The sequence below is a fragment of the Pelodiscus sinensis genome, chromosome 30 (assembly GCF_049634645.1).
Source record: "Pelodiscus sinensis isolate JC-2024 chromosome 30, ASM4963464v1, whole genome shotgun sequence".
In the NCBI taxonomy this organism is placed as follows: Eukaryota; Metazoa; Chordata; order Testudines; family Trionychidae; genus Pelodiscus; species Pelodiscus sinensis.
Genome location: NC_134740.1, coordinates 2,877,842 through 2,902,440, shown reverse-complemented (window position 1 = coordinate 2,902,440; position 24,599 = coordinate 2,877,842). Strand labels below are relative to the sequence as shown.

Here is a 24,599-nt window from a genome sequence, read left to right as displayed (position 1 = left end):
ATTGCAACAAAGGAGGTTGAGGTTGGACATTAGGGAAAAGTTCCTACGTGTCAGGGTGGTGAAACACTGGAATAAATTGCCTAGGGAGGTTGTGGAATCTCCGTATCTGGAGATATTTAAGAGCAGGTTGGATAGGCATCTATCAGTGATGATCTAAAGGGTGTTTGGTCCTGCTGTGAGAGCAGGGGACTGGACTCGATGACCTCTCAAGATCCCTTCCAGTTCTAATGTTCTAAGATTCTATAAAAGTCACAATCTTTTTCAGCGCTTTCTTCAGGGCCTCCTTGACCTCCGTGTATAAAGGGACCCATTTTACTGAAAAACCCCTGAAAGATGTATGGTAGAAACTCGGGGGAAGGAAAAACCCCTCAAAATGTTTTGTTTTTTAAATAAAAGGAAAAAATTACCCTCCCCCCCCCGTTAGGATTTATTAGACATGAACTCAATCGTTTACCCACACCTCACTGAATAGCCAGGGGCTCTAGTCAGTGGTTTGGTTTAGGTGTGACCACTTACCCTTGTTGAGGTTAATGTTTAGTAATTAAATTTGATGGGTTGGATGGGTGGGCTCTTATGAATAGCTAAGTAAATAACACCTCAGGGGTCTGCAGATGCTATTGGACAGTTTAAATATGACCCAGGAGTTGGTTAAATGCTAGGGGCTACTTTTTCTAGCCACTACAGCGCTAATTCGAACTAACTTAGTTCGAATTAGTTAGTTCGAATTAGCTTAGTTCGAATTAATGCATCTAGAACTAAAAACTAGCCCGAATTAGCGTTTTGCTAATTCGAACTAGCGCGTCCACATTAAGTGGACCCTGAAGCGGGGTTAAGGATGGCCGGAAGCAGTGCCGGCAGGGCATCAGAGGAGGACTTAGAGCGTGGAGATGCTGTCTCAGGCTAGCCGAGGGCTGTGCTTAAAGGGTCCCGACTCCCACCCCAGAAAGACAGTTCTCAGGGGTGCCCCGCTTGCAAAGCAGTCCTGGCTTGGAGTGCCCAGAGTGCCCACACTGGGCACATCACAGCACTCAGCCATCAGACCGGCTGCACTTGCTGCAGGCTGCCATCTGGGGAGAGGGGGCAATTGGGGGGCTGCAGGAGAGCTTCCACCCCCAGAAGCCTGCAGAGCCAGCCCAGTCCTCCCCATCGGGGGCTCGTACCCCATTCCTCCCTCACCTCCTTCCACTTACCCTTCCCTAGCCCCCCTTCCTGATGTACAAAATAAAGAAAACATGTGGTCAAAAATAGAATCTCTCTTTATTGAACAAAACTGAGGGAGACTTGGAAAAGGAGGTGGGAGAGGGGAAGAGAGAGGCTGGGAGAGGGGAGGGCAACTACAATGATCAGGGGTTGGGAACAGGTCCCATATGAATCGAGGCTAAAGAGACTGGGACAAGGTCCACGATGTCCGCACTAGCCCAGGCGGGTGCCCGCCTCTTGCGGTCCCGGGCAAGCTCCCGGGAGCCGCCAGCCTGGTCCCGGGAAGAGGGGGAGGGCTGGGGAGCATCGGGTGGGTGGCTCGATCCGTGCCAGGTGCAGGGTCTGCTGGCTGGGTGCTGGCAGGCTTGCACCTGGCACGGGCACCGTAGCCAGCCCGTGCCCCTTTAAGGGGTCCGGGGCCGGGAGGGGGGCATAGAGTTTCCCTGGTGTTGGCCAGAGTGGCCACCAGGGAAACCTGGGGAGGGCTAGCCTCCCGCTAGTTCGAATTAAGGGTCTACACAGCCCTTAATTCGAACTATCTAGTTCGAACTAGGCTTAATCCTTGTAAAATGAGGTTTTCCTAGTTCAAACTAAGCGCTCGGCTAGTTAGAATTAAATTCGAACTAGCGGAGCGCTAGTGTAGCGCCTATTAAAGTTAGTTCAAACTAACTTTGTAGTGTAGACATACCCTAAATGTGTTCCAAGAAGGAGGGAGAAAAATTTTTCTGCTTGGCCTCTGATGCCAGGAGAAGAAGCCATGGGGTTAAATTGCAACAAAGGAGGTTGAGATTGGACATTAGGGAAAAGTTCCTACCTGTCAGGGTGGTGAAACACTGGAATAAAATGCCTAGGGAGGTTGTGAAATCTCCATCACTGGAGATATTTAAGAGCAGGTTTGATAGACATCTATCAGGGATTATCTAGATGGTGCTTGGTCCTGCCGTGAGAGCAGTGGACTGGACTCGACCTCTCAAGATCCCTTCCAGTTCTAGTGTTCTAGGATTCTATAAAAGTCAGTCTTTTTAGCGTGTTCTTCAGGGCCTCCTTGACCTCCGTGTTTCTCAGGCTGTAGATGAGTGGGTTGGCCAGGGGGGTCAGGATGGTGTAGAAGACGGAGAACACTTTGTTCAGGTCCTGCAGCTCAGCCACATCTGGGATCATGTAGACAACCATCAGGGTCCCATAGAACATTGTGACCACGATGAGATGGGAGGAACACGTGGAGAAGGCCTTTTGCCTCCCGGTGCTGGAAGGGATTCTCAGGATGGTGCTGATGATACAGAGGTACGATGTCAGGGTTAAGAGAAATGGAGGAAGAATAAATATCATGGAGATCAGGAAGATCACCAGAGCCATCAGCCTGGTGTCACTGCAGGACAGTTTGAGCAACGGGGTGAGATCGCAAAAAAAATGGTCAATTTTGTTGGGGCCACAGAAAGTCACCTGAGACATCCAACAGGCCGTGTTGGTACTGGCTATGAAGCCACTTAGCCAAGACCCAACTGCTAGCTGGAGGGAGAACCTACCGTTCATTAGCGCCACGTAATGTAGGGGTTGGCATACTGCTAAATACCGATCGTAAGACATCACGGCGAGGAGTCCACATTCCGTCGCTAATAGACAAGCAAAGCAATACAACTGTATGATGCAGCCCTCCACCGAGATGGTCCTGTCCCCCGTCAGGAGACTGGCCAACAGCCTGGGCAGGAGGGTGGAGCTGTAGCAGGTCTCCAAGCAGGACAAGTTCCCCAGGAAGAAGTACATGGGGGTGTGGAGGTGCCGATCGGCCACCACTAGCAACACAATGAGGATGTTCCCACCCATAGTCACCAAATAGATCACTAGGAACAGCAGGAAGAGAAGAGTCTGCCCTTCCGGGAGATTCCCAAATCCTAGAAGGAGGAATTCCTTCACGGTTTGATTTCCCCACTCTCTGTTTGCCATGACGAGCCCCTGAAAGATAATTAAACAAAACCTCTGCTGGGTTACTTGACTACATACAGAGCCGAACATTTAACCCGATAGGGACAATAACGTATACCCCCGTTTTCACGCAGATTACTAACGTTATGTTTCATCATAACTGATAGCTGGGATAGTGGACATGTATCTCTCGGTATTGTGACAAGTCTGTTCCTCGGGGGATGGAATATCAGACCATTCCAGGGATCTTAGAGAGGAGAGCCAAAGGACTGAGCACACAAAAAGAGGAGGGCCCTTATACTAAGTCTACTCCATACATATCTCAACAGACAAAGATGTGAAGATCGCTTATATGGAATTGCTAGATAGCCTGTTCCCCTTTTCAAACATACGCACACAAATGTATGGATTGGGGTGGACAACCCAGATAGGAGCTGGAAGAAGCTGAATATATGGCGATACATGTGGGCTGTGTCTACACTGGCCACTTATTCCGGAAAATCAGCCGCTTTTCCGGAATAACTTGCCAGCTGTCTACACTGGCCCCTTGAATTTCCGGGAAAGAACTGACGATCTACTGTAAGAAATCAGCCGCTTTTCTGGAAATACTATGCTGCTCCTGGGCAAAAGTCCTTTTTCCGGAAAACTATTGCGGAAAAGGGCCAGTATAGACAGCACAGTAGAGTTTTCCACAAAAAACCTCCGATCGCGAAAATGATGATCGGGGCTTTTTTGCGGAAAAGCACGTCTACATTGGCAGGATGCTTTTCCGGAAATGCTTAAAACGGAAAATCATGCCAGTGCAGACGTAGCCGTGCTGTCTCGGCATCTGTTGATGCGCCAGGGCATCAGTGGAGATGAGAAGGATCCTCAAGGAACGTCTACATAGCAACACGATTTCGAAATCACTAGCACTATTCCGAAATAACTTCCCATGCATCTGCACAGCCGGCAATTATTATGAACTAGTGTCGAAAGTCTGTCAAGTTGGAGGACTTCTTCCTTCAACTCCTGAAACCTTCAGGCTATGCCTACACTACAGGCGACTTCCACAAAAAGCTTTTTGAGGAAGAGATCTTCCGCAAAAACATGTTGCACAAGATCGCGTCCACACTGCAAAAGTGCATCGAACAAGCGATGCACTTTTGCGCAAAAAAGCATCCATACTGCATGCATGATCTCTAGAAAGAAAGCATGGATAGCTATCCGCAGAATGGCCACCAGGGCACCTGTGCTTTTTCCTCTTGGTTTTGCGCAAAAAAACCCCTCTTCCGCATCCAAGCACATTTTTTTGCACAAGAACTCTTGTGCAAAAAGGAGTTGTTCCTCCTAGAAGGAGGAATATCTACACCAGAAAAACCCTTCTGTTCTTTCATTTTACTTGTGCAAAAATGCACTTGAGGTGTGGACGCTCCACGAGTTTTTGCACAAAAACAGCTGGTTTTGCACAAAAACTCTGTAGTGTAGACCTAGCCTCATTGTACGAGGAGTGAGGGAAGTCGGGGGAGGAATGCTCTATTTCAGAGTAAGTGCTGTGTAGATGCACCCAGTTTCGAAATAAGCGATTTTGAAATAAGCGACACAATTGACATCGCTCGATTTGCATAAGCTTATTTCAAGTTAAGCCCGCAGTGTAGACACACCCTCTATACACTTTTAATCAGTAGCTCTGTCGATGATTCACTGGGAAAACTTTCATCTGGGTATCACACACACAGTCACTCTTCTTAGTTGGACGTTTCTCATTTTTTAATCGCACATTCCTCATGTTTGCCCCAGAGTCGCTTTGCACAATTGGGCCTCCAGATGTTTTGCCTCTGCCCTCAACCTCATCTCCTCTCTCCACAATCCTGCCACACGGACACTTATTCTCATTCATTCTTACCCTGTTAATTCATAGAATCATACAATCCTACAGCTGGAAGAGACCTTAAAAGGCCATCAAGTCCAGCCCCCTGCCCAAGGCAGGACCAATTCCAACTAAATCAACCCAGCCAGGGCTTTGTCAAGCCGAGACTTAAACACCTCTAGGGATGGAGACTCCACTACTTCCTAGGTAACCCATTCCAGTGCTTCACCACCCTCCTAGTACATAAGAACATAAGAACGGCCGTACTGGGTCAGACCAAAGGTCCTTCTAGCCCAGTATCCTGTCTGCCGACAGTGGCCAACACCAGGTGCCCCAGAGAAGATGGACCAAAGACAATGATCAAGTAATTTGTCTCCTGCCATCCCTCTCCAGCCTCTGAAACAGAGACCAAGGCCACCATTTTATCCCCTGGCTAATAGCCTTTTATGGACCTAACCTCCATGAAATTATCTAGCTTCTCTTTAAAATAGTGAAATAGGTTTTTCCTAATATCCAACCTGGACCTTTCCCACCGCAACTTGGGACCATTGCTTCTTGTTCTGCCATCATTCTCATCAATAAAGTCAGTGGGAATCATGTTAGTACCGCTGATGCCAGTGGCAGCTGACAATATCTTAAGTGACCAACCACTTCATTAGTCACCACCAATGCTCTCTCAATTTTTTTCCATCCAGGTGTGGATTTTTTTCCCCAGCCTTCTGCAGAATATATTTTGATGTGCACCGAGGTGAATGATGAAAGGTCTAGAAAACATGTTAGGAGGGAAGACTGAAAGAATTGGCCTTGTTTAGTTTGGAAAGGAGAAGACTGAGAGGGGACGTGAAAGCGGTTTTCAAGAATCTAAAAGTGTCACGAGGAGGGAGAAAAATTGTTCTCCTTGGCCTCTGAGGACAGGACGAGAAGCAATGGGCTTAAACGGCAGCAAGGGAGGTTTAGGTTGGACATTAGGAAAAAGTTCCTACCTGTCAGGGTGGTTAAACACTGGAATAAGTTGCCTAGAGGGGTTGTGGAATCTCCATCCCTGGAGATATTTCAGAGCATGTTGGATAGACACCTGTCAGGGATGATCTAGACGGTGCTTGGTCCTGCTGTGAGGGCAGGAGACTGGACTCGATGACCTCTCGAGGTCCCTTCCAGTCCTATGGTTTTATGATTCTCTGTCACAAGAATCCTCTTTCAAGTCTACTTAGTCTTCTATACAAATTCCTGACCTTCAAATTCCTCTTTTAACTTTCCAGTAAAACTATCGACACGTATACCTGTGAAAACACCAGATGTTAAACATCTCCATCAACGGTGAAGATCCTGAAATTGGAATCCCACACTTCTAGCTGGACACTTCTGGAACTCGAAACGGTTTCTCAGAAGAACTGTAGTTCACCAACGGGCCACAGGACTGTATCTCTTTCAGCTAAGAGAAAATGCTTTTTACTGCCCTCAGACTTTTTTTTTGAGGAGCCTATGGACCAGTGTTTCCCCATTTGTTCTCCGTGGAAAGCCTGGGGTTCTGTGACGCAAAAGTAAGGGCTTCACGACAACTCGACGCTCCTCCACCTCCTCTTAAAGAAACATCAGGAGTCAGTGGGTCTGTCTTTTTTTTTTTTTTTTCCCCCTCAACAAATTTTACCTTGGCTGCCTTAGGGGTTCCTTGAAATTCTTTCAAGCTGAAAAGGGTTTTGTGGCCAAATAAAATTGGGAAACACTACTATGGACCAATCACAGCGGCTCACCGAGGCTGGGACTTTCGAAGGAGAACGACGGGGATTAGGCACAAAGTAAAATTGTCCAGGGTCTAACGACCTAATTTTGAAAGGTTCTTAGGCACCTAGAGAAACTTTCCAACCCCTCACATGCCAAAATGTGACTTGTTTGACAGTACAGGTTGGACCGCGCTGGTCCGGCACACTCAGAACTTGACTGGTCCCAAACTAGGAAATTTGCTAGACCAGGGATGGTCACTTCCACCAGCACCTCACTGGCTCTGTTTCCCCCCTGCATCTGGTCCAGCTGGTCTGCTGGCCCTGCCTTGGTTTGTCGGACACCGGCCCTCTCTACCGACCCCCCCTTCTACCTGCTGCATGTCTCCCAGTACCACCAGGGCTTACAACTGCTCCCCCCCATCACCACACTTCTAGCTGCTGGTCTTTTTGCCATTGATATCCTGGCCTCGGGACTCTGTGGTCCAAGACTAACCGTGGTCCAGCAATTGTCAGCGCAGAGACTCCTGGTTTAGGTAGGTACAGCATGTACCCCTAACTTAGAAAACCACAAAGCAAAGTTCTCCCCCTATGCTCACAGATGTCCCAATTCTTCTGAAGTCATTAGTCTAAAACTCGGTGTAAATTCCCGTCTGCCAGGTTGCTCTGAATTTCATCACACGTTCTAAAAGGTGCATTGAATGTAACTCTGCTTTGGAAAAACAAAAAGTTCAGCAGAACTTTTCCTGTTTCTTTGTTTTGTTCTGTGATGAAATAAGAGAGGCTGATTCACTAAAAAGCGAAAATCCATTTTCACAGAAATCGCTAAAGGTTTTCTTTGGAACATAAAAAACAAATGCCATTTTTTGGCAACTTTCTACAAATGTAAAATGCTGGGTTGAGTTTTTTAGAGAATCACCAGCATACCTGTATTGGGTATTCTTTTTTGGACAAAAACAGGGAGGAGAGGGGGAGAGGAATCAGAGAACAGTGTTGACAAAAGCAATGCGCATTTCCTTTGACATTATGAGCAGAAATGGAAATATTTTTCAGCCAGATTTGGTGTTCAATCGGTGAACTTTCTGGCAGAGAAAGATGCCCACAAATCACAAAAAAGACAGAATCCAAGGAGATGAAAATACTGAGCAAGAAACAGGACTTTTCCAGTCTCGATAACTAACCAATCTCAAGTCAAAACTTCTAGATCTTCCCAAGAATTTTAAACTTCACCACAGAAGTGAATATCAAAACCTTCAGTTTTAGGTTTCCAGGCTGGCATCTTCCAAATATTTCAATTTAACAACATCTCAGGAGGAGGAGATTCGATATTAACTCAGGCTCTCACAACACTTTCTACATTTCAAGTAAGCTACATTCATCCATCACCACGTACCTCCAACGTTCCTCGGGGTGTGCAATGTTCCTAGTGGTCTACGTGGGAGACAGAGTATATGAGGGACATAGAAGGTCCATAATGTACCTCAATAAATGTAGCAGATAACATTTCATGACGGAAAATTCTGCAGTGGGGAGAGAAGGAAGAAGATGAGGGACTGACCCGTGTTTCATGTTTTCCGATGCCCCAAAGCACAACGGGATGTAGACACCTAGAAAACCCCTGGGATTCAGAAATCTTGAATTTCGCTCCCAGGCATCTTATAAAATGAACGGTTAGAGGGAGAGAGACCCTCGAATGGGATGCACAAAAGCCAGTTGGCTCAGCATGGGGCCACCTAAGATGTCAAGATGAGAAGTGTCCCATGGTTGACATGACTTTGATGCCTAAGTCTTGGTTGGAGTCAACAGTCTGGCCTTTGGATTTCCACCTCTGTGTCCTCTTTAGGGTCAGGTATTTCTCCTGGCTGGAAGTCGCTTCCTCAGAAGTTTTCTCCTAGAGGTTGCACTCACCTAAAAGGTGCGGGACTTCCTCTTCACCGGTTTCTCAGATCTGTTGAGCTGGATGGCTTACACAGCCTTGCGTAGTTTTAAGAAAGAGCAGGTGACTCTCTCGATTCATTCTTTACGCCTTCTGGAAGAGGCTGGGCTCTCCCCGGGCACCTCGGCTGTTGGGAATTTTAATGAGTGCGAAGGGACCGCTTCTCCCAAACCCCTCCAAGAGTGTGCAAACGGAAAGTTTAAGAAGGGAGAACGTCTAACCTGAAAGGAAGAGTGGACGGGTCGTACAACTGTTACCCTTGATCTCTTCAAGTTGGAGGAGAGATGCACCATTTTCTTGTCTAAGCAACGTACCCCTCCCCTTAACACAAAGTCTCTGAGCACCCCCGAAATCGTAAAGGTGTTTTCCCCTCCTCGCTCCTGTGTGAGGTCAAGGAGAGCATGATCCTTCAGTGACGCGTGGAAAAATCAGGGAGGAAGAGAAGGGAAAAATTTGCCACGGTGCTAGGCACCGACCCATGGAGACGGGTGTCTCCTGGGATGGGAAAAAAGCACCTAGTTGGGTTGGGTTAGGTGCCCTAGTCACATTGATGTTCAATGAGTGTTATGGGACAAATGGTTCAATGGACAAATTTGAGCATCTACTGTTGCAGATAGGAATCCAGTAGGGTTTGCAAAGGGCCAAGGTACCTTCTGCAAAATGAGTTGCAAATCCTCTACTGCCCCCTAGTGCCCATTGTACAGTATAGCCGCCCCTTCCACCGCCCCACCCTCTGCTGCCCCCTAGTGCCCATTATACAGTATAGCCGCCCCTTCCCCGCCCCACCCTCTGCTGCCCCCTAGTGCCCATTATACAGTATAGCCGCCCCTTCCCCGCCCACCCTCTGCTGCCCCCTAGTGCCCATTATATGGTATAGCTGCCCCTTCCCCGCCCACCCTCTGCTGCCCCCTAGTGCCCATTATACGGTATAGCCGCCCCTTCCCCGCCCACCCCCTGCTGCCCCCTAGTGCCCATTATACGGTATAGCCGCCCCTTCCCCGCCCGCCCCCTGCTGCCCCCTAGTGCCCATTATACAGTATAGCCGCCCCTTCCCCGCCCGCCCTCTGCCGCCCCCTAGTGCCCATTATACAGTATAGCCGCCCCTTCCCCGCCCACCCCCTGCCGCCCCCCAGTGCCCATTATACAGTATAGCCGCCCCTTCCCCGCCCACCCTCTGCTGCCCCCTAGCGCCCATTATACGGTATAGCCGCCCCTTCCCTCGCCCCACTCTCTGCTGCCCCCTAGCGCCCATTATACGGTATAGCCGCCCCTTCCCTTGCCCCACTCTCTGCTGCCCCCTAGCGCCCATTATACAGTATAGCCGCCCCTTCCCCCGCCCCACCCCCTGCTGCCCCCTAGCGCCCATTATACAGTATAGCCGCCCCTTCCCCGCCCACCCCCTGCCGCCCCCCAGTGCCCATTATACAGTATAGCCGCCCCTTCCCCGCCCACCCTCTGCTGCCCCCTAGCGCCCATTATACGGTATAGCCGCCCCTTCCCTCGCCCCACTCTCTGCTGCCCCCTAGCGCCCATTATACGGTATAGCCGCCCCTTCCCTCACCCCACTCTCTGCTGCCCCCTAGCGCCCATTATACAGTATAGCCGCCCCTTCCCCCGCCCCGCCCTCTGCTGCCCCCTAGCGCCCATTATACGGTATACCCGCCCCTTCCCCACCCACCCCCTGCTGCCCCCTAGCGCCCATTATACGGTATACCCGCCCCTTCCCCACCCACCCTCTGCTGCCCCCTAGTGCCCATTATACAGTATAGCCGCCCCTCCCACAGCCCACCCTCTGCTGCCCCCTAGTGCCCATTATACAGTATAGCTGCCCCTTCCCCCGCCCCACCCTCTGCTGCTCCCTAGTGCCCATTATACGGTATAGCCACCCATTCCTGGACAACTATACAGCGGGAGCTTGGGCCCGCAGTGGACAGAGGCTGCTTCAGCTGCTCTGCAGCCTGCTCCCCCTAGCATTGGCACCTGCTCCTGCCCCTTGCTGCCTCTGGTTATGTCTATACTAGCCCCCTAGTTCGAACTAGGTTGGCTAATGTCGGCATTCGAACTACATCTCATTCCAGGAGGAGTAACTGGTAAATCGAACTAAGGACTTGGTTCGAATTACCGTTTAACTGCTGTGTGTAGCCACGGGCAGTTAGTCCGGACTAGTGGCATTTAAAAATGGCGACCAGATGGGAACATGCAAATAAAACCCGAGATATTTAAATCCCTGGCTCCGTTTGCAAGTTCGAATGCCTACATTAGCCTCCCTAGTTCGAACTAGGGGGCTAGTGTAGATATACCCTCTGATACAAAGGCAGCTGGGAAGGGGGAGAATTGTGAGCAGTCGAGAAGATGAACCTATCAACCTAGGCTTCTCAATTGATCATATCATGGTCAACACATGCACACCCTTAATCTTGACTGAGACAAGTTTCCTCTCTGTTGGTGCTGAGAGCAGAGTGACACGCAGGATAACAGGGGAGGCAGCTCAGCCTGAGGGAATTCAGCTTTTGTAAGCGCCAGGTGTTTTGGATTGTTATCGAGCAGAACCCATCATCAGCATGGATGCGTGTCCTCAGAAATGGTGGATGAAGCATGAAGCCATATGACCCTTTAGTATGTCTGGCATGTAAATATCTTGCTATGCCAGCTACATCCGTACGATACGAACGCCTGTTTTCAGTATCAGGTGACACTGTAAACAAGGCACGTGCCGCATTATCTCCCGCAAATGTAAACCAGTTTGTTTGTCTTAGTGATTGGCTGAAAAATAAGTAGGACTGAGTGGACTTGTGGGATATAACGTTTTACGTTCAACACTGGGTGAGCTGTTCATGGGGTTTGCAAGAAAGACTTGAGATGAGCAAGAGCGGCCCTAGACGAGCAAGAGCGGCCCTAGACGAGCAAGAGCGGCCCTAGACGAGCTGCCAGCAACTGGAGCCCTTGGCGAAACACGTTGTCGGCACCCCCGCCTCCAAAACCCTCAATGGCCGTTTATCTTGGCGTTTTAGGCCACCGCTTAGTTCATCTGTATTGACGGGCCGTGGTGGCAGACGAGCAATTGGCTTGCTTTCAGAACACACCAGCTTGCATCAGCTAGATGAGGGGGCTGCTATTCCCTCAGGGAATGGTTCCACAGGTCGTTTTCGTTCCGCCATCCTTCGAGTTCCATTAGTTGAACTTCTTTGCCCTACCATCGGCATGTCCGTGGTGGCGCGTCGGAGTTTCCCAATCTCCTGCATCCCTGTAGTGGCACGAACAGATTCCGCCAGCCAGTTGGATTGAGGGAGTGTATTGCTTCCCCAGGGTACAGCACAGATGTAATCTGGTTACAGGAACTGGGCTAGGAGGCCTCAGTGCCTCCCCTTGAGATGGGGGGTGGCTGGGCCCTACAATCCCAGCCCCCCTCCCTAGCTCCTTCTCCCCTGCTTCCCTGACTGAAACTAAACTCTTCCAACCCTGTCCCCCAGCCAGGGGCTGCACTCCGCCTTCTTCCTTTTGTCTCTCTCCCTGGGAGGCGACCTGTCGGACAGGTTGGGAGACCCTTGCCTAGTGACTCATCTGCTGGGCTACAAATAGCCACCAGTGGAGGTCCCCCACAGCCCACTACCCAAGCCTAGCAACCAGCAAGGCATCACCACACCACACTGGGGCTGTGTCCAGACTCAGGGGTTTTTTCGAAAAAAGTAGCCTTTTTTCGAAAAAACTTCCCCTGTGTCCAGACTCAAGCCGCGTTCTTTCGAAATTAATTCGAAAGAACGCGGCTTTTCTTTCGATGGCGGTAAACCTCATTTCACGAGGAAGAACGCCTTCTTTCGAAAGTTCCTCTTTCGAAAGAAGGCGTTCTTCAATGTAAATAGGGCTTCTTCAAAAGAGAGCATCCAGACTCACTGGATGCTTTCTTTCGAAAAAGCAAGCCGCTTTTTCGAAATTTCTCCGTGCAGTCTAGACGCTCTCTTTCGAAAGAGGCTCTTTCGAAAGATGCTTTTGAAAGAGGCTCTTTCGAAAGAAGCCTGCAGTCTAGACATAGCCTGGGTCACAGAGCAGACAGCACGCCCCCACTACGTCACAATGTTGCTTGCAATTTTCCAGGAACCAAATAGATTTCCAGAAGATGCATTCTCAGGATGGTGGTTTGCAGCCTACCTCTGGAACACACTCATGCCCTAGGCACGTTGGTGGACTTTCGCCAGCAACGCAAACTACTAGGAAATTTCTTTGAAAACACAATAAACCCTTCCCAAAGCATTAACTCCTCACCTGTGGCCTAAAAACACACAGTTTTGCCCCCTGAGCTAAAGGAGTAATCCATTACATGGCAGCCATACTTGACTGTAGACCTCTGTGTCTAGTAGAGGGAGACATGGCACCTACTTTACAAACATGCTACAAAGGCACCTGACTCAAGGCAAGGTTGGACCAGTAGAAGAGCCAACAAAAATGCTAAATTTTCACCTCTAATGAACCCAGGCACTAGAGTTTGACTGGCTAATTATTTCATTGGATAAATATATGATGTCTGTCCTGGGGTGGGGGAAGGGTCGATACAGGAAAGAAAGAAGAAGGAAAAAAACCTAAAATTATACTTATTTTTCAGGAGAGAAAAACAACCAACTTTTGTTCTTACATTCCAGCTAAGTTCTGTGTCGACGATAATCACGGGGGCATAGAATAGACGCAGGGAAAAGAGTCTTTTTTCAGCTGAAATCCTGGACCCAAGTCTTCGCTCCGGTCTCTGTACTGCTCCGCCCTCCACACACATAATTGGACGGTTACCACTTTGGCATCTGCACCCTCGTTTTATCTTTAGGAGGCGCAGTGGGTTCTCGTTACCTTTGAGTGTATGAGGAGGGTCTGTCTGGACTGTATTTGGTATTGGGTTGTTCTATGGTAATCTCTTTTTTCAGTGGCATCCTCTTAGAATCATACAAACATGGAATCCCTGGGCTAGAAGAGACCTCAAGAGGTCAAGTCCAACCCTCTGCACAAAGTGGGACCAACCCTTTGGTATTGGCACATCTTTTACAGTCATCTTGTGACTTTATTGGCAAAGGACTGTTCTTTCACTCATAGCAAGCCTCTGGCCTGGTCTGGCTCGGCAAAAGTCTTACAGGCCTCCACCTGTATGCCTTGCGTTCCATCCATAATTCCCTTATGGACCTATTGCACACTCATACTTCTCGATCTTACACTGCTATGACCCCACGACTTAAATCTGGCTTACACCTATCCTACGACTTGAATCTGCTTAATTCTACTTAACATACCTACAAGTGAATTGACCATCGCAGCAAATAACATAATGAGAAAATGAACTGATATTTGGGCGGGAGCTGGGTTGGTCCCTAAGGGACAAAATAGTGAAGGCATTGAATGTTCTAGCGGGCATTTCAAAAGCACCTGGTTGCCTAAAATGCCTAGATTTGAGTGGGCACGAGGCACCCTGGTACTACTGGATATCTCAGTGGGCGCCAAGATATCTTTAGCCTCCAGCCCTTCGTTTGAAAGTCTCCCTCAGACTCGTAAGACCAAATCTCCTTTTAAATGGCCTCAGTTGGACAACTGACAGGAGTAAATTCTCTGGCCTGTAGTAGGTAGAAGTTCAGACAGAAGATAATCGTAATAGCCCCTTCAGGTCTTGGAATAGATAGATAGATAGAAGGGTGTGAGGGGATGGATAGATTGATGGATGGATAGATAGATGGGGTGTGTGTAGATAGAGGGGATGTGTGGGGATGGATAGATAGATGGACAGATAGAGGGTGTGTGTGTAGGGATGGACGGATAGATGGATAGATAGAGGTGTGTGGGGATGGACAGATAGATGGATAGATGGGGGTATGAGGCTAGATGGGGCGGCAGACAGACATGACGGTTAAGCCAATGTTGTTACATTTGTGAGGAGACACTTTTGAACGCGTGGCATTGACATTGCTACCGCATTTTCCTACCAGAAAAAGTTGAATTTGAGGGGTTTTTTTTCCTCAGCTCTCCTCCTAGTTTTCACTCTCTTCACTAGGAGTTGAATTTTCCCTCTGCGTCCTCCCTTCTCAACTCTGCCCAGCCCCAGGGAGCAGCAATCCTGGTGCACGTCAGAGAAACCCCCTGGATAAATCTCCTTCACCCGGCGCGCGGGGCTCATTGCTAGGGAGGCCTGGCTCGGGGGCCCACCATGTGACACAGGGAGCTAGTTAAATGTCCTTCCCTTGAAGCGGCTGGCAGGCCACAGGACAGGTAGCTGGGTGCAGATTGGTTTCACTGGCGCACAAGTCAGCTAGAATCAGCCTGCTGAACCATTTCTGAGTCACGGCATCTTAGGTTAGTTTCCCCTTTCTGGTGAAAATGTTACCAACCCCTGATAATTCTTTGGTCACAGACTCGGAGGTATGGGGGGCACTGGGAGATCTAGGAGCGCATCTATTCCAGTCGTGTGTTTTCTTTCTAGAGATTGATAGCGTCTGGAAGAACCCCTCCCCCTGTGGTCAGGAGTCCTCTCGGGTAAGTGTCCTAGCTTTCCACGGATTCCGATTTCAGCGCTAGTAAATGTAAACCATGAAATTATTTCTCCATGGATATCCAGATCTGTCTTCCTATCAGTTTTCTTTTAGTGGGATAATTTGCCATGGTTCATGTTCTGTGCGGTTGAATTTAAGTAGATGCTGCAACCGTTTGAAAAAATTGAAGTAGGGTAGATAGGTAGATAGATCTGGAAGGGACCTCCAGAGAGCATCAAGTCCAGTTCTCTGCCTTCAATGCAGGACCAAGCACCATCTTGATCATCTCTGACAGGTCTTAAATATCTCCAGTGATAGATAGATATGGAAGATTTGAGAATAATATGGATGCTTATGGGAATGGATGGATGGATGGATGGATCAACAGATGGACAGAGGGAGGGATAGATGGGTGTGTCTGGGGATGGAAGGATGGATGGATGCACGGATGGACAGACAGATGGACAGATAAACTTTCCTCACCCTTAATACCTTACAACATATAAAAAGCCCTGTCCCTTCCCACGTCTGTCTTCATTTAAAATGATCTTTCTGCTTGATGTCTACTACTGGGTTTTGTGTTCCCGCAGCCCCATGGAAGGAGGTAAGATGGGACTCGTATCATGTGTACCGGTTGCTTTTGTTTGTCCCACCAAAAAAACAGCACCAAGTTTCTGACAACCCATGAATTGGTTTATATCCTTTTAAAAGACAAGAAAATTCCTCAGCAAGCAGGTTTCAGAACCTCCATCTACAGACGAGGGCTCATGCAACTCCGGCTGTAGACACTTCCTTTCAGCCTGGAAACGGGTTCCGAAATCCGTCCAAGTTGCTGGATTTTAGAGCCAGTCTTCCAGCCCAACCGGGAATGCCCGAACACAAGCCAGTTGACTTAGTCTGAGATGTGATGCTCATGGGAGATTATTTTGTCGGGTAGGTGAACCCCTGACATGTCCATGGATTTGTTGGGGAGCAAGAAGAAGGTTTCTTATGCTCTGGGCATGTCATTTTCTAGCAGAGGTGGTGAGTTCAATCCTTGCGGAGGCCACTTAGGGATTTGGGGCAAAAATTCATCAGGGATGATACTTGGTCCTGCTGAGAAGGCAGGGGACTGGACTCGATGACCTTTCAAGGTCCCTTCCAGTTCTAGGAGATAGGCAGTCTCTATTATTATTATTATTTTATTATTATGAGGGGGCCGTATCCTGGTGGCTCATAGAGGGAGTAAGTTTGGGTGTGGTATCTATTGTAGCGTTCAACACAGAAAGCAACATGTTTCGTGGAATCCATTTCACCTGGGTTTTTCAAAGGAACATACATAGTTGAGTACCTTGAAAGTCAACAAGTCTTCGTTGAGGTATCCTCTGGCAATGTTGACAACTGCAGTCGAAGGGGTTAAGGATGGTGGAGGAAGGGCATAACAAGTATGTTTCCATACAGGTCTGCTTTTGGGACTGGTTCTGTTCAGTGTCTTCATCAATGGTTTAGATATCGGCTTAGAGAGGACGCTTATTAAGTGTGCAGATGGTACCAAGCTGGGAGAGGTGGCAAATGCTTTGGAGGATAGGGCCAGGACTCAAAATGATCTGGAAAACTGGACAAAGGGTTGGAGGTGGTATCAAGCGATGCTTAGACAGCGACCAAAACAGGAGGTTGCTGGTTGGGAACGGATGGATGGATAAGTTATTTTCATTTAACTGATGTAATAAATAAGCACGTTCTTCTTTGGAATAAAAGTGTGTTACAAGGAAGAGGGAGAAAAATTGTCCTCCTTGACCTCTGAGGATAGGACAAAAAGCAATGGGCTTAAACTGCAGCAAGCGAGGTTGAGGTTGGACACGAGGAAAAACTTCCTACCTGTCCAGGTGGTTCAACACTGGAATAAATTGCCCAGGGATGTTGTGGAATCTCCATCTCTGGAGATATTTATAAGTAGGGGACAGACACCTGTCAGCGATGACCTAGACCCATGGGTTCCCAAACTGGGGGGCATGAAGAAATTCTAGGGGGGGGTGAGACAACCCAGCCCTCCCATCAAGTATTGCTGTCCCACTCAGTTCTTTTTTTTTTCTCTCAACAAGGGGTTTTTTGGTGTGGGGGGGGGGGTTTCAAAAATCAGAAACTTTTTGATGCTGAAAAGTTTGGGAACCACGGATCTAGATGGTGCTTGGCCCTGCCATGAGGGCAGGGGACTGGACACGATGACCTCTTGAGATCCCTTCCCGTTCTGATACTCTACGATACTAGGAAAAGATTTTTCCATCCATCTCCTGGAAATTTAGTGGCCATTGGTCATTAAGGTTCCTTAGACAGCTTTCAAAAACGTAGCGTAAATATCTGATTGCTGAGCTAGGAATAGAACAAGTGACTCTGAGTTTTGAAGCTTCAGGGGGTAGCCAAGTTAGTCTGTAAAAACAACACATGGTCTTCATAGATTAACAAAACATATAGATGGTGTCATGAGCTTTCGTGGGCACATCGCACTTCTTCAAGATTATTGGATTTTTTTGTTTTTCTTCTTTTAGCGTTTCTTGCTGCCTTCAGGTAAGTGTTAAAAACCGCAGCCAAAATGTTCAGTTGCCAATCAAGGATCACATCGGTCTTCTCATTGCATGGAAAGGTGCAAGATATTTTTGCCCTGCGGACAAAACACCTCTGGTTTTCACTTACAGCAATTTTTAAAGCACAAACGTATTAGGATAATCTGATATAACACAAATTGCACATATGTGTTTTTTTTTCTCGTGCAGATTTTTTTCAGGGGTGTCACTACAGGCAGAATTAAATGAGGGATTCCTTTCCAAATGTCAGAAACCAGGGTTTGTGTGTGGCATATATAAAAATTATTCATTATTTTCCCATTGTCCTCCGTTCTGAATTAGAAGTAGGCTTGGAAGAATGAGAGAGATCTTGGTAAAGGTGAGTAAATATTCATTTCACCATACCTGCCCAAACCAACACAAATATTTCAATGAGTAATATCGAAAAACCACAGTGAGGCAAAGTAAGAAAATACAACCAGAGAGATGAGTGGAGTTTTGATTGTAGGCTATATGCTTTGTATATTTTGAAGTGATTTTACAAGTCGTATCGTAATAATTATAAATGTTGTTTTCTGATGTTCAGTGTAATTAAATAAGTATCGTCAGCCACACTTTGTACGACATCCCTCCCCAGTAATTTCCCATGCCCGTGAAAATTTCAAGAGAAGAATGTAAGGAAAAATGTAAGGAGATCTATAAAATAATGACTAGTGTGGAAAAAGTGAATAAGGAAAAGTTATTTACTTATTCCCATAATATAAGAATGAGGGGTCACCAAATGAAATGAAGAGGCAGCAGGTTTAAAACAAACAAAACAAAGTTTTTCTTCACGGAGCACACAGTTAACCTATGGAACTCCTTGCCAGAGGATGTAGTGAAGAGTGGGATTTTAACAAGGTTCAAAAAGGAGCTAGATAGATTCACGGAGGTTAGGTCCATCAATGGCTCTTAGCCAAATGGGTAGGAATGGTGTCCCTAAGCCTCTGTTTGTCTGGGGGTGGGTGACGAGGAGTGATTACGTGAGGATTCCCTGTTGTGATCCCTCCCTCTGACGTATCTGGCATTGGCCACTGTCAGTAGACAAGACACTGGGCTGGTAGGACCTTTAGTATGATCCAGGATGACGATTCTTATGTTCTTATGTAAAAATGCTTAAAACTGATAACTTTTTTGCAACTGGGAAAATATAAATGGATCATCAAACTGTACAAATTAATACTGATGTTATCTGCTGACATTATAAAAAAGGAATTCTGCCAAGCACGGTTATGAAGGTTCTGCTTGTTGTAATTGAGGGCTTATGCTGAAAACAATCAGACAGTTTTTCTGTGGACGTGAGGTCCCACAGTGTCATAGAAATAGACATTTACAGAAGCAGAGAATTTTCTTTTCTTTTGTTGTAAATGAGGGTGAATCATTTGGACGAGCAAACAAGTTTGGGAAACGTATCTGCCATTCTAGGACCAAGAAAGAAAATATTAACAGGCAAAACGTACCCAAATAAATCTTTCAGAAGAACATAGGAGCGGTTGGACGGGGTGAGACCAAAGATCCATCGAGCCCAGCGTCCTGTCTGCTGACAGTGGCCAATTCCAGGTGCCTCAGAGGAAGTGAACATAACAGGGAAGGATCAAGTGATCCTTCTTCTGTCATCCGTGTCCAGACAAAGAGAGGTGAGGGACACCATTCCTACCCATCCTGGATAATAAGTATGAATGCATCTACCCTCCATGAATTTATCTAGGTCTTTTTTTAGCCCTGTTAAGTTCCTGGTCTTCACCACCTCCTCTGGCAAGGAGTTCCACAGGTTGACTGTGTGCTGCATGAAGAAAAACTTCCTTTTGTTTGTTTTAAAGGTTCTACTCTCAATCCATTGTTTGTTTAAAACCAGCCACCTGTTATTCATTGAGAATAACTTTCCTCTAATCCCTGAGGGTATGTCTACACTACCCTCCTAGTTCGAACTAGGAGGGTAATGTAGACATACCGCACTTGCAAATGAAGCCCGGGATTTGAATTTCCCGGGCTTCATTTGCATAAGCCGGGCGCCGCCATTTTTAAATCCCGGCTAGTTCAACCCCCCCGTGCCGCGCGGCTGCACGGAGTAGCTAGTTCGGATTAGGCTTCCTAATCCGAACTAGCTGTACTCCTCGTGGAATGAGGAGTACAGCTAGTTCGGATTAGGAAGCCTAATCTGAACTACCTACTCCGTGCAGCCGCGCGGCACGGGGGGGTTGAACTAGCCGGGATTTAAAAATGGCGGCGCCCGGCTTATGCAAATGAAGCCCGGGAAATTCAAATCCCGGGCTTCATTTGCAAGTGCGGTATGCCTACATTAGCCTCCTAGTTCGAACTAGCGGGGTAGTGTAGACATACCCTTATTCTTGGACCTGAATGACCTTAGAAAAAGACAATTACTCAAGCTCATTCTAGAACGAAGAATATGACCATGGAAGAAGCACATAATATCGTCCTCTTTTCTCTTCTGCTTCCCTGACCCTTTGTTTTTACCTTCCCACTTTTCTCCCCACAGCAGGAAATGTCCAACCAAAGCACCGTGATTGAGTTTCTTCTCCTGGGCTTCTCTGATGAGCGGGAGCTGCAGATTTTGCACTTTGTGGTGTTCTTGGTGATTTACTTGGCTGCCCTGATGGGGAACCTTCTCATCATCTCAGCCATCGTCCTCGACCACCGTCTTCACACCCCCATGTATTTCTTCCTGGGCAACTTGTCTATCCTGGACATCTGCTACATCTCCGTTGCAGTCCCCAAGTCCATGGCCAACTCCTGGAACAACACCCGGTGGATCTCTTTCCCCGGCTGCGTTGCCCAACTCTACTTCGGCATCACCTTTGCCTTCGCGGAGGTGACTCTCCTCACGGCCATGGCCTACGACCGCTACGTGGCCATCTGCCATCCTTTGCGGTACAGGGTCATCATGACCGGAGGGGTTTGTGCCAAGATGGCCGCCGGTTCCTGGCTCACCAGCTCCGTCTATTCCTTGCTGCACACGGCGAATACTTTCTTCCTGCCCTTCTGCCGGTCCAACGTGGTGGATCAGTTCTTCTGCGACATCCCGCAGCTGCTGAAACTCTCCTGCGCGGATACGCGCCCCAACGAAATTGTGGTGGTTGTCTTAAGTGCCTTGGCGGGCTTGTTTTTCTTTATTTCGATATTTCTGTCCTACTTTCATATCTTTTCGCCTGTGCTAAGGATCCCCTCAGCCCAGGGTAGGTATAAGGCCTTCTCCACCTGCCTGCCGCACCTACTTGTGTTTTCATTGTTTATCAGCACCGGGATCTACACGTACCTACGGCCTGGATCAGCGTCTTCCCCCTACGAGGGCCTCTTGGGTGCTGTGCTCTATACTGTGGTTTCCCCAATAATAAACCCACTGATTTACAGCCTGCGGAACAAGGAGATAAAAGACGCCCTAGGCAAACTTTTAAACAAGTTGTGTTTCACCAAGGGCCTTTTCACTTCTTAGTGTCTATATACATTTGTATTTCCTGTCCCGTGTAGTCAACCTGTGGAACTCCTTGCCAGAGGAGGCTGTGAAGGCTAGGACTATAATAGAGTTTAAAGAGAAGCTAGATAATTTTATGGAGGTTAGGTCCATAAAAGGCTATTAGCCAGGGGATAAAATGGTGTCCTTGGCCTTTGTTTGTCAGAGGCTGGAGAGGGATGGCAGGAGACAAATCACTTGATCGTTGTCTTCGGTCCACCCTCTCTGGGGCACTTGGTGCTGGCCACTGTCGGCAGACAGGCTACTGGGCTAGATGGACCTTTGGTCTGACCCAGTACGGCCGTTCTTATGTTCTTATGTCCCACTCCAGCGGATCATCTTCACAGTTAAAGGATGGGAGTCATTTTCATGGAATATATGTTTCTCAAAACATAGAACACCATTTAGTCAGGCGTCAGGGCTGGTTGAAGTCAATTGTGTGTTTCTAAATGGTGTTTAAACATGGGGCCATTGATGGACCTAACCACCTTGAATCTATCTAGCTCTTTCTTGAACCCTGTTAAAATTCTAGTCTTCACCACATCCTCTGGCAAGGAGTTCCACAGGTTGACTGTGCACTGCGTGAAGAAAAACTTCCAAAGGTCCATCCAGCGCAGTGTGCTGACTGCCGACAGTTGCCAATGCCAGATGGCCCAGAGGGAATGAACAGAACAGGAAATCCTCATGAGATTCCTCTCCTGTCCTCCATTTCCAGACAAACAGAGTCTAGGGACACCATTCATACCCATTCTGGCTAATAGCCATTGACAGACCTAACCTCCAGGATTCTGTCTAGCTCAGTGGTCCCCAACACAGTGTCCGCGGGTGTCGTGGCGCCTGTCGGGCCATTTCTGTGTGCCCGTCGAGTGGTCGGGGCCGGCCCCACCCCCGGGTGCACAGGACATGGGCTGTTCTGGGCCCGGGCGCGCAGCGTATGGGCGGCCACACCCCTGGGTGTGCCGCACAGTTGCGGCGCCAGCCCCGGGAGTGCGGCGCATGGGTGGCACCAGCTCCGGGCACGCAGCGTATGGGTGGCCCCACCCCCTGGCACGTAGGCGGCCCTGACCCCGAGCGCATGTGTGGCCCCTCCCCTGGGTGCCCAGCGTGTGAGCGGCCCCGCCACCCGGGTGCCCGGCAGCCCCAAAAGGTTGGGGACCACTGATCTAGCTCTTTTTGAACCCTGTTAAAGTCCTAGCCTTCGCCGCATCCTCTGGCAAGGAGTTCCACAGGTTGGCTGTGTGCTGCATGAAGAAAAACTTCCTTTGGTTTGTTTTAAACCAGCTGCCTATTCCTTTCATTGGATGTCCCCTAGTGCTTATATTGTGGGAAGAAGTAAATAAGTTTTCCTTATTCACTTTTTCCACAATAGTCATGATTTTATAGACTTCTATCCTATCCTTCATTGGTCTCCTCTTTTCTAAGCTGAAAAGTCCAAGTCTTTTTAATCTCTCTTTAGATGGGACCCGTTCCAAAACTCTAATAATTTTTGTTGCCCTTTTCTCAACCTTTTCCAATGCCAAAAGTTCTTTTTTTGAGATGAGGCGACCACATCTGTACACAGTATTCAAGATGTGGGCATCCCATGGTTTTATTCAGAGGCAAGAAGATATTCTCTTATTCTCTATCCCTTTTTTAATGACTCCTAAGATTCTCTTGGCTTTTTGACGGCAAAAAACAGGTGTGTAAGATTCTGGGAACGGTTTGTACGTATCTTAGCTAGGGAGGGGATGGCTTGTGACCCCGGGGAAGTGTGATGAACATCAGAAGATGTTAGTGAACAACAGGGCAGATAAGAATTGTCTTTGGCAAAATGCATTGAAAGCGGTTTGGCTTGAGAAATTCCTAGGAGAAGGTGAACACAAACTCCAACCTATGTGAAGAGCGTAGCTCAGTGGTTTGAGTATTGGGCCATTATATAGAGCGTTGTGAGTTCAATCTTTAAGGGACCCAGTTAGGGTACGTCTAGACTACCGCGTTTTGTCGACGGAAGTTTTGTCGACAGATACTGTTGACAAAACTTCCGTCGACAAAGAGCGTCCAGACACATCGAGTTCTGTCGACAAAGCAAGCTGCTTTGTCGACAGAACTCCGTAGTCTGGACGCAATGTTACAGGCAATAACACCTTCTGTTGACAGAGTTCTGTCGACAAGGTGTTATGCCTCGTAAAATGAGGTATACCAGCGTCAACAAAACTGCTGAGATCTGTCGACGTTATGTCGACAGAACTCAGCGGTAGTGTAGACGCTGGTATAGTTTTGTCGACAAAAGTCCACTTTTGTCGACAAAACTAGGTAGTCTAGACACACCCTTAGATCTGTGACAAATCTGTCAGGGATGGTATTTGCTCCTGCTGTGAGGGCAGGGGACTGGACTCCGTCACCTCTCAAGGTCCCTCCCAATTCTATAATTCTTTCCTCAGATTATGCAAAACAAAAAAACAGATCTTTGAAGCTACACCCAGACGGAATGCCTAATTGTCTGCTAACCCAAAGACGGTCGGGCGAACCCCTCCGAAAGAAAATCTCAGCTCTTTGTGCTGGTTCTGATTTTGAATGTGAGACCGTTATGACCCTTTAAACAAAGGGGACAGCAATTGAGGCTACGTCTACACTGCTCCCTCTGGTGCAAAAAATGTGCAAATGAGGCAAAGCGTGGAATATTGCCGTGCCTCATTTGCATAATTAAGGAGGCTCTGTTTTTGCACAAGAGGCTTTTGCGCAAAAATAAGTCATCCACACTGCTCCTTTTTTTGCACAAAACCACCATCTTATGCCAGAGCCCTTATTCCACATTTTTTTCCAGGAAAAACGGCTCTTGCATGGAGAGGGCTGATAAAGAAAAGTTATTTATTAGTTCCCTAAATAGAAGAACTAGAGGACACCAAATGAAATTAATGGGGAGCAGGTTTAAAACTAATAAAAGAAAGTTCTTCTTCACAGCGTGTAGTCAACCTGTGGAACTCCTTGCCAGAGGAGGCTGTGAAGGTTAGGACTATAATAGAGTTTAAAGAGAAGCTAGATAATTTCATGGAGGTTAGGTCCATACAAGGCTGTTAGCCAGGGGATAAAATGGTGGCCTTGATCTCTGTTTCAGAGGCTGGAGAAGGATGGCAGGAGACAAATCGCTTGATCGTTGTCTTCGGTCCACCCTCTCTGGGGCACCTGGTGCTGGCCACTGTCGGCAGTCAGGATACTGGGCTAGGTGGACCTTTGGTCTGACCCAGTACGGCCATTCTTATGTTCTTAAGTAAGAGGGTTCTTGCACAAAAATGAGCTGTGTGGATGGCTCCTTTTTGCTCAAAAGCCCCTTGTGCAAAAACGGAGCCTTCTTAATTATGCAAATGAGGCACACGATAGTCCATGCTTTGCCTCATTTGCATATTTTTTGAGCCAGAGGGGGCAGTGTAGACCGAGTCCCAAACATTGGCCCC

The 24,599-nt window shown here is 48.0% G+C and overlaps 2 protein-coding genes across 2 annotated transcripts; one reads left to right on the top strand and one right to left on the bottom strand.

Annotated features, from left to right (window-relative positions):
• Positions 1-232: 232 nt before the first annotated feature.
• Positions 233-3,144, bottom strand: LOC102455982 (olfactory receptor 6B1-like). Its single transcript, XM_006128281.2, has 2 exons — positions 2,251-3,144; positions 233-289 (listed from the first exon to the last, which is right to left on the bottom strand). The coding sequence occupies exons 1-2, from the start codon at positions 3,142-3,144 to the stop codon at positions 233-235; spliced, it is 951 nt and encodes a 316-aa protein (XP_006128343.2).
• A 17,058-nt stretch (positions 3,145-20,202) lies between these two features.
• LOC102456226 (olfactory receptor 14A16-like) lies at positions 20,203-21,150 on the top strand. The gene has a single exon (XM_006128282.3). The coding sequence runs from the start codon at positions 20,203-20,205 to the stop codon at positions 21,148-21,150; it is 948 nt and encodes a 315-aa protein (XP_006128344.2).
• The last annotated feature ends 3,449 nt before the right edge of the window (positions 21,151-24,599 follow it).

Coding starts and splice junctions, on each gene's coding strand:
- LOC102455982 (XM_006128281.2), bottom strand. CDS start 3,144: ATGGCAAACAGAGAGTGGGGAAATCAAACCGTGAAGGAATTCCTCCTT. Junction 290..2,250: donor ACAGCCTGAGAAACACGGAG/GTCAAGGAGGCC, acceptor TTATACACGGAG/GTCAAGGAGGCCCTGAAGAA.
- LOC102456226 (XM_006128282.3), top strand. CDS start 20,203: ATGTCCAACCAAAGCACCGTGATTGAGTTTCTTCTCCTGGGCTTCTCT.